Here is a 12,133-nt window from a genome sequence, read left to right on the forward strand (position 1 = left end):
ATGCCTGCAGGAGCAGTGTGCTTTTGTGGTAATGAGAGACAGCAGGATGGAAAATGCATCAGTGCTGCAGAGAGCCTACTGAAACATATCAGCACATAACAGGAATCTTTAAAGTAAACGTAAAGTGTATAATTGCAGTTAAATAATGCAATAATTGTAGCAATTATGTCTTGACAGTCAATGTATAAAAAAGCAGGAGGTAAACAACACGTGCAGATCTACAGAAGCACCATTATAGCATAAGATGTAGTCAAAATGAATCTGTAACATTTGCAGACTGAAAGAGACAGCAGCAGAACTCAGGTGCTTTCTGTCTCAGCATACAGGTATCATCAGTCTAGGGCATCAGAGGAGCCTGACAGAAAGAAGGTAGCCCTTTTTACAGAGGACACAGACAGAATTCCCCTTCATATCAGGAAGCACAACACATACCTTTGCATTCCTGCCCTTAGGGACGCAGAGTAACGCCAATCAGGATTAGGGTGTTTTGGCTGTAGAAACAAAAGCCCAGGAAAACATTGTTAATGTGTGCTAAACATGCTGAAAAAACTGTGTATCTGGCTAGTTTTGACACTATTGTCTAATTGTGACAAAAGGGTCTAAATGGAGCTACTCAATTTTTGTGAATATTCAGAGCTGTCAAATCCTTCTACAAATCTAAAGAATCTTTTAAATGGACACACAGAGATCATCTGTACAACAGAAAAATTGTTTAGATGCCAAGACGTTTGACTATAGATGATCTGTGTGGAAAGACGTTTAATGTTGGAAACTGTTGGACAATTATTTTGCATATTCAGAAATATTCTGGGCAAAGAAGGAAAAAAAGATCATAAACCCAGAATACACATTCTGCTTGTTTACCTGATAAAGCAAGGAAACTTGAGCTCCTGCACTGGATAGCATCTGCATGAGTACATATAAAATGCAGTCCTCTGTGAAGGGAGCACGTGGGCCAGTCTGTTTGCTGTGAGGCTTCTGCTAGAGTTTAGTGGACTGCAGAGGACTGCACTAGATTGTATCAGATTTGCAGACTGCAGCAAGTTTTTTATCAAAGGCAGACGTGTTCTTTCATAAAACCAAGAACTAAAACATTTTCCATATTCATGAAAGGGCATAGGAGAAGGGGGAAAATAGCCAGCACTACCTTTGACCAATAAACCTCAGCATATGTTGAACTGCTGCAGAATGGCTTGCTAAATAAAGCGATAACTAAGAAATTCCTTGTTGATCAAAAATTGCTCCAGAAAATCTCATTTATATTGTCATGGGACCATCACAATAATTTTCAGCTACAGCCAATGAGTGCAAACTGAGATGCTGCAAAATAAAGCACTAAAATACAACTCTAAACACATAACATGGTTATTTCTTGGGATTTTCAAGACATTCTTTTTATGCAATATTGCAATCAGTGCCTAACTTCAGGCGCTTAAGTTCAAAACTGTAAGTCTAGAGATATAATGGACTACATTCATTTCTGGTGCATCTTGTACAGTGCCAAACGTACAAATAATGTATGATAGTAATGGTGTAATTCTCTTCAAGCCATTGGAGGCAGCCCAGAAATGAATTTGGTCCCATTACTTGAAAGAGGGGGAAAAAAAGCGTTGAATGCTCTGAATTATTTAAAGCCAGCTCTGCCTTTCCTCTTGAGGTTTGGCAAATGCTCTTCCCTGGATCAATAGGTTTTATTCAAATAAAAATGGAGCAATTATAACTTACACCGTTGCTCTATCACCATATTTCCTGGGTCCAGCATTGAGTGTGAGGTGCTCTTGGATGATGTGCATCTTGGCATTCTTTATGATATGAGTTACACAAAAGGGAAGAGACTGCTACTTGCAACCATACATTAAACATCTGTGCTAGAAATTTCCTTCCCATTTAGTCCCCAGTCCTCTGTTATGCTCAGCTTCTGCTGAGTTTAGCAGAAAGTGGCTTGATAAGGAGTCCGTTATGGTTCCAGTACTTTCTGGTTCATTCCATTTTGGCCACAGTCCCAGGGATATTAGGACAACACTAAAGTCGACCACATAGTAATAGCCAATGAAAGTGGATAGAAAACACTACACGCTAATCAGACTCTCTCCCCGATTTGTCTTTCTTACTGTATGAAGGGTGCTGACACCAGAAGATTTGGCTTTTCCTCTGCTGGGGATTCCCTTACAGCAGGGGAACCGCCAGTTGAGGCAGTGAGGTGGGGAAAACCCATTTCCTCATTTTGCAATGAAAGAGGTGTAGGTCACTAATTTGCACCAAGGTCACTATTTTGCAGCTGACAGGCAGCCTGAGGAGGAGAAATCTTACCACAGTCCCAGGCAAAACATGGATGAAGTGAGGTTATGACAAACAGCTGGTAAAGTCTGGTACAAGTAGGGTAGGAGTGAAAAAAGAGGAAGAAGAGGAAGCCAAGAGCTAGAAAGCTCTCTGCTGAAAAACAGTAATCCATGTTCTGTTGCACTGGGAACTTTCATACACCAGATCATGGATGGGATATGACAGCAGGAGAAATTCATCATTTGTTCTACATGGCATGGACTGAGAATCACCACGTCAGTACAAGGTAAACAGCAGCAATTAAGAGAATATGGTATTTTCACGGGTTACTGTCCAGGTGCTGTGGCATCCTGTGGCCACTCCCAGCCAGTTCTCTATTTGTTATTATTTTTTATGTGTAAATGGGAAAGTGGGTGGATATCTCTAGTGCCAGAGTGAATTGGAGGATCACGCATAGAGAATCTTCTGGTCAATATTGAACTACTCTGAGCCTGCTACAGGGACTCTAAAACATAAAATGTTGAAAGCCATAAAAGAGGAAGACTGAAGAAGGGGGAAAGCCTTGTCCACATCCTGGTTTTCACAGACTGGTCTGAAGAATAATGTGACAAAATATGGAGAGCAGGGCTGCAGCGCAGCTCCCAGAGGGACAGAAGAAGGAATTATCTCAGGTGTATATAGTCTGGAGAGGGATCTATATGTCATAATTGACTTTCAGACACTTTCGGGGGGCTGCTTTCAGTTTTTAACTGTGCAAAATTCAATCTGTCTAGGGACTTCCTTACTTTTTAAAGTTTTCACAGGAAGAAGAGGAGTAGTAGGCAGTTGAACAGCAGTCTGCTTTTGCCTAGACCTACTCTCACCCAGTTTTACTGAGTGTGAGCATTGCATGACTGGGAACTTTGGGACCTCAGCAAGGCACAGGTCTGTCCTACACTTGCGTTATCACAGGCCAACATCCTGCAACTTGCAAAATTGGTGAAGTTCCAGTTTTGCCTGCATAACTGGCTATTTCTTTTGTTCTGTTACAGGTTTTAATTCTTTAAGATGCTCTGGTCCTAAGAGAAAAATAGTTTCAATATACTTTTAAACGAGATGGGGCAATTAGGAGTGAGGAAAGCAAAAGTATGATCAATAATAGAAGTGAGAGCATAGTAGAAGACAAGCAAACCTGTTCAGTAACATCATTCCACAATGCAGATGCAGCAGTGTTGCTTCTTACAGACCCAACAAGCAATTCATAGGCTGTACGCTTGAGTCAACCTACATCTCTGTCCATGAACAGTCCACCTTTACCCATAACAGACCAGCACCACTTTCATACCTTAATATTTATGGGTTGGAACATGACTAGGTTTGGTATCGTCCCACAGTGCTTTATAGCTGCAGACCACAAACTGAAACCTGCACCATCAGAATGTACTGTTAGCAGTCACTGTGTTGTGACACAATATGGCCCGTGTCAAATGAGAGTAGTGCCTTCAGCACAGTCCCACAGGATAAGAGTCTGTATTGCTAAAAGCTGACAGCAGCTGTCAATTGGCTCCTCTGCAAAGCCCCTGTCACAGGCTTTGCTACGAGAAGTGTAGCTGTGTAGTAAGTCAACACCAGGACGAAGTACAGCTGAGAGGGTGGCCAGAAAATGTGAGTACAGGAAGGAAGGACCAAGAGGAACACAGACTCTGAAGTGGGCCATCCTCTTCCCAGTTGTATATCTTCATGCGCTTGCTATGTCACACAATGCTCATGAAGCTAATACTGTTCTGTTTACCTCTGCTGCTCCTAACTCATTACAAGGCACTGCTTGCCACCTGCCAACCCATCCACTAACTTTAATTTAATCTTAGACTGCCATCTCCCCCAGAGATTTTTGGAGGCCATGTACCAAGTCTAGTGGTCCTGTCCTTTCCACTCATCATTGGAGGTGATGGAAATCTCACAATCCAGCACAGAAACAATCAACCACTTCCTGTTCCTCCCATCACACACTTTTTCTGACTTAGAAATAGCACACAACATCACACTTGTGAGACGAGTCAAAAATCTATCCAGGTGCCTGTAGTAGTGGTTGCCATTGCACTCTTTGAAAACTTCATGACAATAACTTGCTCCTCCTGATTCTCTCAGGCACCAGGGTTACTTTCTGTCAACCACAGAACCACAAGCACTAATGTGATTAGTCATAAACAACCAACCCTATTTAAAAGTCTGATAAGCAAAGTGAATATATAACACAGAATCAAGACACCTTAGTAGCAGAAAAGCTCATGCAAAATTTCACTGAATTATTTTTAAATTACACAGAATGGGTTAATTTAAGAAGAATTTCATTGGTTCACTGAGATAAAATTTAATTGAAAATACATTGCTACAAACATTCTGCTCAGTTCTCTTCTTAGTTAATATTTTAACACTTTAAGGATTTGTCATTGGAATAGAAGGAAAAATTTAAAACTTTTGATGTTGGCCTGATCCCATGTTCTTGAAAATCAATGCAAAGCCTCCCATTGGCTATAGTGGGTGTTAACACAGGGCCTGCCTGAGGTAGAAAAGTGTGAATCAAACATTTGTAAACAGTTACCAGATGATGAGACTGCTAAAAGCATCCCACTCTCTTCCTATTTCCACACAAACACACAACAGAATGACGAGGTATACTTATCAAATATATCAACTTCGAAGCAATAACAAAAGGCCTTTTAAAATCCCCAACTGCATACAGATCTGCTTATTTTCTAGTGAGACTATGTTGACAACTGTGGGATAACAGACACTTCTATTGCTGATTCCCTACTGTAAATGCTTATGATTAATTCAACATGGAGAACAAAATATTTACAGTCTGAACATACGTTTATCATACAAGAAATCAGAATAGAAATGGAAAAAGGCCATAATTCAGTAGCCCACAGGTTTGCTTCCTGGGAGCGATCATTTGCATTCCTAACTCTGAAAAAACTAAGGTGAACAGGTAAATGCTTCTGTAAAGTTATTTAGTAAGTTCCAGGAGAAGGAAATCGGCTTTGTCTGCTTAATATTGGATGTAAATTTCTGCTGACACAGCAGTAACCCCCAGATTAACACTGACTTCCCTGAAGCACAAAGCACTGACCCAGCATAGCAGAAAAGGTTCAGATGTGGCCGCTAAACAAAAGAACAAACATTTATAGTTAACCTTTACAATGTCAGTGGGGCTGGAGAATTTCTTAAAGGCTTAAGTTCTTGAACTGAGATTGTAAGATATTCCACCATTAATACCTTTAAAGCCCATGCGGGAAATCTTTCGGAGAGATTGCTCCAGACAATGCTGTGGGCTTACTAGATTTAGACGCTTCAAAACATGCTTGCATTTAAAAGCAGTATCAAGATGTGTTCAACTCAAGTGCTGTTTGGTTCTCTTCACAGGTTTAGCAAGCTGACTTTGAAATGCAAAATACAGCAGAGAAGCCAGAAGTAGAGCAGTGTGCTTAAAAAAACATAAAACGCCAATGAATTCCTGGGTCTTATAGCTTTAGTTCTTCCTGAAAAGTGTGCACAGATCACCATGCAAAGTTATTTATGAGCATCACATGCAACTGTATTTTGTCAGTCACACAATAACCACACAGAATGGTGGAAAAAGGAAATCTATAATCAGAAGAGCTCATATTTGCTTCTGTCAAGGATCTGGAATGCCCGCTCATTATTATGAATGTGCCAGGCTGCCTCCTGGGGCAGGAAACTTTAGTTAAACCATATGTCAATCTGTATCGAAGGGAGAAGGTTGTGATGAGATCCAAGACATAATGAACAAGCTTAACTACAGAGAGGGTGAGAACAAAATGGGAGAGATGAAAAGACAGACCAAGGAACAGATACTACTCAAACTACCTAGAGGCTCCACAGGCATGTGACGGAAAGGGACTCCAAATTAAAGTACTGAAACCATTCCTGACAGATCATCACTGCAGCAGTGGCGAGCAGTGAGAAGTGAGATTGCACTGCCCCTCCCAAAAGGCAAGAATCCAGGCTGGACATAAACACACATGGTGCCACCAGCAAAGCCACAATACTTTCTCATTCTTATTTTTTTTTTGGTATGAGTTGTTCCTACATTGCCTGCCTGGTCATCATGTTGTAGTGATCTAGTTAATTAGAGCATGATACTCATTAACCCTGCATTCTGACCCTTACCACTAGACTCATGTCAGCAATAACTGTTTCTAAGCTTTTCAGTGCACATACTAGTACTCTTCTTTTACAAAACACATTTGGATTGAGATATTCTTATAAACCTATGAAGGACCATAGAGGTAAGCAAGGGAAATGCAGAAGCACAGGCTGTCTTGCAGAAGTAAGCTCCCGTTATACCATTATGACACAACATGGTACAAATCAGAATAACTACACAGAAAACAGCACATAGATACAAAGAATTCCCTACCTAACCTTAATACACTGAATTTTCCCTTCCCATGCATTCATGTAATGACAAAAATGAAGTTGGTCCCAAATTAGCACAGGGTAATTACTAACAGCTTTGACCTTACTTTTAAATATGAAAAGGACCAAGACCTTATTGCATAAAATGTTACTGAGATTATTCCCAAATGACTTTGAGATATTTTTTATCCCACTGTGAAACAGCATTTGCAAAACAGTAGTCTCTGTGAAACCCAAGAGCTATTTTCACGCACAGTATGCATGCATATGAAGCCCTTTCAGCTGGTCCCATCCTCTTCACTGAATAGTTAACAGAAGAATCATTTCCAAAAATTGCCGGAAAGAAAGACATGTTTACATTTTCCAGAAGTAACATACACTTCAGAGATTAACTGTGAAAATCATTGCAAGGTACAATAATGCTTGTTGCTGTGCTTTACAGGTGAAGGCATGGGCCTTTAAAGACTGATATGAATTCACTATAAATAAGTAAGAAAACCACAGTTGTCTGAAGATCTAGTAACAAAAAGATCATTATCTTTAAAAAGTATGCTTTGATGTTGCTAAGCAATGGATGGCACTTACAGTGTGTATGTTGAGCTTGAAACAAGGGAAACACATGATTTTGTAGTGCATAATTAGCTAGGAATTAGTAATTAGTAAATGCCATTACGTGCACCTATTTTCTCATATACACCTGACACTGATATACCTTCATGGCATGTACTACCGTAAGCCAGTTTAATAACCAAAGACCTTAGAAAAGCCCTTGTGATAAGTAGCATTCATCGGAATTTCACCTCTATTTAAATCATACAGAACTACTTGAATAATTGATTTTTCTTCCAGATCATAACTCCACACAGGCAGGCATTCATATGTTTATTCTATACATCTCTCTACTTTGGAACTCCAAGTTTGGGCTGGCAGAGCTGCCATTGCCTGACTTGCATTGGGGTTTTCAAAATTTGCTAATTCATTGCATTCAATAGACTGATTCCTTAAAATGTGATAGAAAACTGCTAAACTAATTTCCTACTGCTCTTAAATCCAAAGTGAAACCATTTTCAATGATTACTCCTCTATTTTTTTAGAAATTCAGATTTAAGGTATATATATTCTACTCTCTGATCCTCTTCCATACATGCTTACAGAGTATGTCTCACATACCCTCCTATGGTCAAACAGATTCTATGCATTTTTGACAACTGTATCTATAGTAGATGTTAATAACTACATCAGCATTGATTCATTTGTTCAGCACATTATACTCAAAGTGAGTTTAAGGTACAAAAACTATGGAAAAAGATCCCCCCATACCACACCATTGTGATTTATAGAAAAACACTGCAATGATTTTAAGTGGAAGATCACTCTTCCATAAGAGCATTTTTATGGAAGCCCTGCTAATCCTTAGGATTTGTATATCTTTAAATACCAGTTGTAAAAGATGCTAACATCTTCATATGAGAATAACTATAAATAAAGAAAGAAATAAGTCATATTTCTGTGCAAGTACACACAAGTCAGGCTCCTCTCCATCCCACCACAATTATTCCCTTCACTTCCCCATGTCTGGATACACACTACACATTAATGCACAAACTGACTGTATGCCTGCCACAATCCTAGAGTACACACAATTCACAGTAATTGCAAAATTTGCCTTTTGTCAACCATAATTATTCTCTCCAGGTGAGTGTTTCTGTGTTTGGCTCCAATATCTGCAAAGATGAAACTGTACAGAGTATAAAACCTATACACCAACTGCAGACTGGCTGTATGCTTTACAGAAAGCAACCATTAATTTCTCACCATGTGAAAATGTTGAAAAGGTTAATATACTGCTGGCCAAATCATAGGGATTAAACACTTTTCAATAGCAACCCAGCAGCTTAGAAGTTGTTGCACTGCAACATAATGATGGCAACTTGCAATAATGCTCTAGACAGATGTCACTGGATTGTCACAGTCCAGAAAGTGCAAAATTCAGCATTGTGTAGAAGAAATATTATCGAAAGAGAGACTGCAGTTTTCAGGCAACTAAAATACACCCACATTAGTAAGCAAAGCATATTATTGTAATGGTCTAGCTCCAAAAACTTTGCCTGGGTATGAAATCAATAAAGTTGCAAATATCTATAATTGCCATAAAGTAGCCTATTGATTTCCAGGCTAATCTTTTTTTATTTTTTCCCACAATACTAGCTTTAGCATTAAAAATGTAAGATCACGTGTGTCATATACCAGTGCTCTGTGACAGCAGGCAGTTTTAGATCCCTAAGAGAAAAAGGCAACACTCTATTCAGCATATGCTGCAAAAAAGAAATGAATAGCTGACAACAGACACATATACTGAACTTACCAAATAGACCCTGAAAGCCCCAGTATTTACCTAGAAACAAAATGCATTGCACAGATTAAAATTCCTTGGAGATGAATTTTGTAGTCGTGTGTCAGTAAGCCCAAAAGGGAATACAAGGAATCTGAGCTTTCCAGTTTGAATCTCCTCTTAAGTACAAATTTGCCCAGAGCATTGGTCATTATCAGCGTAACCTCACCTCGTTAGGAGTAACGGAGTCATTTTTAAGTATGATCAGGTTTTGTGCACTCTGCCCACTCTGTCCTGTCAGATGCCTCTCAGTCACCACTGCAGAGGGACCAGTTCCTGTTGGGCCACAAGTATTGTAAAACATAAAAGTGTCACTTCCTGATCCCGCAGTTAGGCATGCCTTATAGCAGTAGGTTTTAGTGAGAGACCCGTTGCCCCTCACTTCAATGAAATGAGGCTGCACTTTTAAACCATGGGGCAACCTAGTATCAATGTTGTTGTTGGCCTGCTTGTACATCTCAGCAGGGCACCGTTCTCTGACCCCACAGAAGCCTGCGCAGCAGGAGTCCCCATACAGACTATATCTGTAGCACTTGATAATAGTAAGCCCAATAACTGTGAAAAGGAAAACGAAGGAGATGGCGCTCAAAGCGATAATGAGATAAAGAGTGATTTCTGAGTAATTCCTTGTACTTTTAATGTGCCTTCTTGTGTCAGGGATGATTTTGGAAACTCTGTCCACCACGGCAACTGTGATGGCCACTGATGAGGACATTGCTGGCTCTCCGTTGTCTCTCACCTCCACTGTCAAGTTGAAAGTAGGTGTGCTCTCTTCCCCCAATTTGCGAGTAGTCCTAATCTCCCCACTATGGAGCTCCACCCTGAATAGATCTGAATCCGAGGTTTGTACCAGGTGGTAGAACAACCAGGCATTTTGTCCTGAGTCCCCATCAATGGCTATAACTTTGGTTACCAAATATCCTGCATTTGCTGAGCGTGGGATCATCTCCAGGGCTGCTGAATTGTTGGTTGAGGTAGGATACAGAATCTGTGGAGCATGGTCATTCTCGTCTGTGACATAAACGTGGACAGTGACAGTGCTGCTCAGTGGTGGGATCCCAGCATCCTGAGCTTGGACAACCACTTGGAACTCCCTTAGTGTCTCATAGTCAAAGGAGTTGACAGCATATATGTTGCCATTATCAGATTTAATAGAGACATAGGAGGTGACAGGTAGCCCTTCAATATCCCCATCCAGTAGAGAATAGGATACATAGGCATTTTTGGCAACATCCGGGTCGGTGGCTTTGACAGTGCATAGCAAGACCCCGAGGGGGTTGTTCTCAGGTATGTAAACTGAGTATGCAGGTTCCTCGAAGTGTGGGGGATTGTCATTGATGTCGGAGATCTCCACATGGATCACCTTCTGGGAGGAGAGAGGGGGGCTCCCAGAGTCAGTAGCCGTAACTGTGATGTTGTAGGACGCTGCCTTCTCGCGGTCCAGGTTGCCCTGAGTGATCAGGGTGTAGGAGTTCTTGAAGGAGTTGAGTGCAAAGGGGAGGCCGGGGGGGATACGCAGACTCACCTGCTTGTTCCGTCCTGAGTCCTGGTCAGTGACACTCATCAGGGCCACCACATTTCCTGCCTTTGCATCCTCTGGCACTGGGCTGTACAGGGAAGTCAGGACCACCTCAGGAACATTATCATTGGCATCCACAATGTTGACCAACACTTTGCAGTGCCCAGCCATGGAGACAGGGCCCTGGTCAGTGGCTTGCACATAGATCTCATAGGAGGATGCCTCTTCATAGTCCAACGTACCATTAACCCGCACCTCCCCCGAGTGTGGGTCCACACTGAAAAGCTGTCTCACCTTCTGTGGGGTGTAGCTGCCAAAGGAGTAGATCACATCCCCATTGGAGCCCTCATCAGGGTCTGAGGCATTGAGTTTGACCACTAGCGTGCCAAGTGGGGCATTCTCCAGGAGGCTCACAGTGTAGGTGGAGCGGTCGAAGGCAGGTGGATTGTCATTGGTGTCCACAACCCGTACAGAGATCTGGGCTGTGCCGGACTTGGGGGGGTCCCCACCATCCACAGCGGTGAGCACCAGCTGCTGCAGGGCACTCTGTTCCCGGTCCAGTGGCTGCTGCAGCACCAGCTCCAGGAGTTTGCTCCCCCGCTGGAAGCCTTTGAGGTCCAGGGCAAAGTGGTGGCTGGGGCTGAGCTGGTAGCTCTGCACGGAGTTGGTGCCCACATCAGGGTCCTGGGCACTCTCGATGTGGAAGCGGGCCCCGGGCACAGCAGACTCACTGATGTCCAGCCGATAATCCTGGCGGGGGAAGCGTGGCGCATTGTCGTTGATGTCCAGCACCTCCACCTCCACGTTGTGCACCTCGATGGGCTGCTCGATGACCAGCTCCAGGCTGAGGAAGCAGGAGGGGCTCAGCTCGCAGAGCGCCTCCCGGTCCATGCGCTCCCGCACCAGCAGTGCCCCGCGGTCCAGCTCCAGCTCCAGGTACTGCCGGTCGCTGCCCGAGGTGAGCCGCGCTCCCCGCGCCGCCAGCCGCCGCGGATCCACGCCCAGGTCGCTCGCCACGTTGCCCACGAAGGCGCCGTGCGGCAGCTCCTCCCGCACTGAGTAGCGGAGCTGCCTGCCGCCCGCCCGCCCGGCGCAGAGACCCAGCAGCAGGAGCAGCAGGAGCAGCAGGCCCGGCGCCGCCGCCCCGCCGCGGCTCCGCCGAGCAGCCGCCGCCATGGCCGGGGGTGGGAAGCCGCCGGAGCCGCCTCGCCCGGCCCTGGCCCGGCCTCACGCCCCGCCGCCGGCTCCCGGCCGCCTCATGCAAGCGGCGAGCTGCAGGCACCGGCCGCCTCCGACCCCGCCGCCGCCGCCGCAGGCTCCGCCGCCGGCCGCGCCGCCGCCCGGCCCATGCTCGCCCGCTGCCCGAGACGGTGGCTCCGGCCTCTCTCCCTCCGGCGGCTCAGGGGAGGAGGAGGAGGAGGAGGAGGAAGGAGGAGGGACCGGGAGTCGCTGGATCCGCTTTCTCCTGCTCCAGCTGCTGCGCGGAGGAGGCGGGGGAGGACGCTAAGCCACGGCTGGCT

General features: G+C 44.0%; 2 protein-coding genes across 2 annotated transcripts in view; both read right to left on the bottom strand.

Annotated features, from left to right (window-relative positions):
• Window positions 1-12,133, bottom strand: part of LOC106487092 (protocadherin alpha-3-like) — a 103,814-nt gene that overhangs the window by 40,372 nt on the left and 51,309 nt on the right. The window contains exon 2 of the mRNA XM_067305094.1: window positions 433-491. Coding sequence (XP_067161195.1) covers window positions 433-491 — 59 coding nt within the window. The remainder of the gene's footprint in view (window positions 1-432; window positions 492-12,133) is intronic.
• Window positions 9,004-11,789, bottom strand: LOC136993375 (protocadherin alpha-C2-like). Its single transcript, XM_067305046.1, has 3 exons — window positions 9,772-11,789; window positions 9,550-9,605; window positions 9,004-9,017 (listed from the first exon to the last, which is right to left on the bottom strand). Exons 1-3 carry the CDS (start codon window positions 11,787-11,789, stop codon window positions 9,004-9,006), a joined length of 2,088 nt encoding a protein of 695 aa, XP_067161147.1.

Source organism: Apteryx mantelli, chromosome 14 (assembly GCF_036417845.1).
Source record: "Apteryx mantelli isolate bAptMan1 chromosome 14, bAptMan1.hap1, whole genome shotgun sequence".
NCBI classification, from domain to species: domain Eukaryota; kingdom Metazoa; phylum Chordata; class Aves; order Apterygiformes; family Apterygidae; genus Apteryx; species Apteryx mantelli.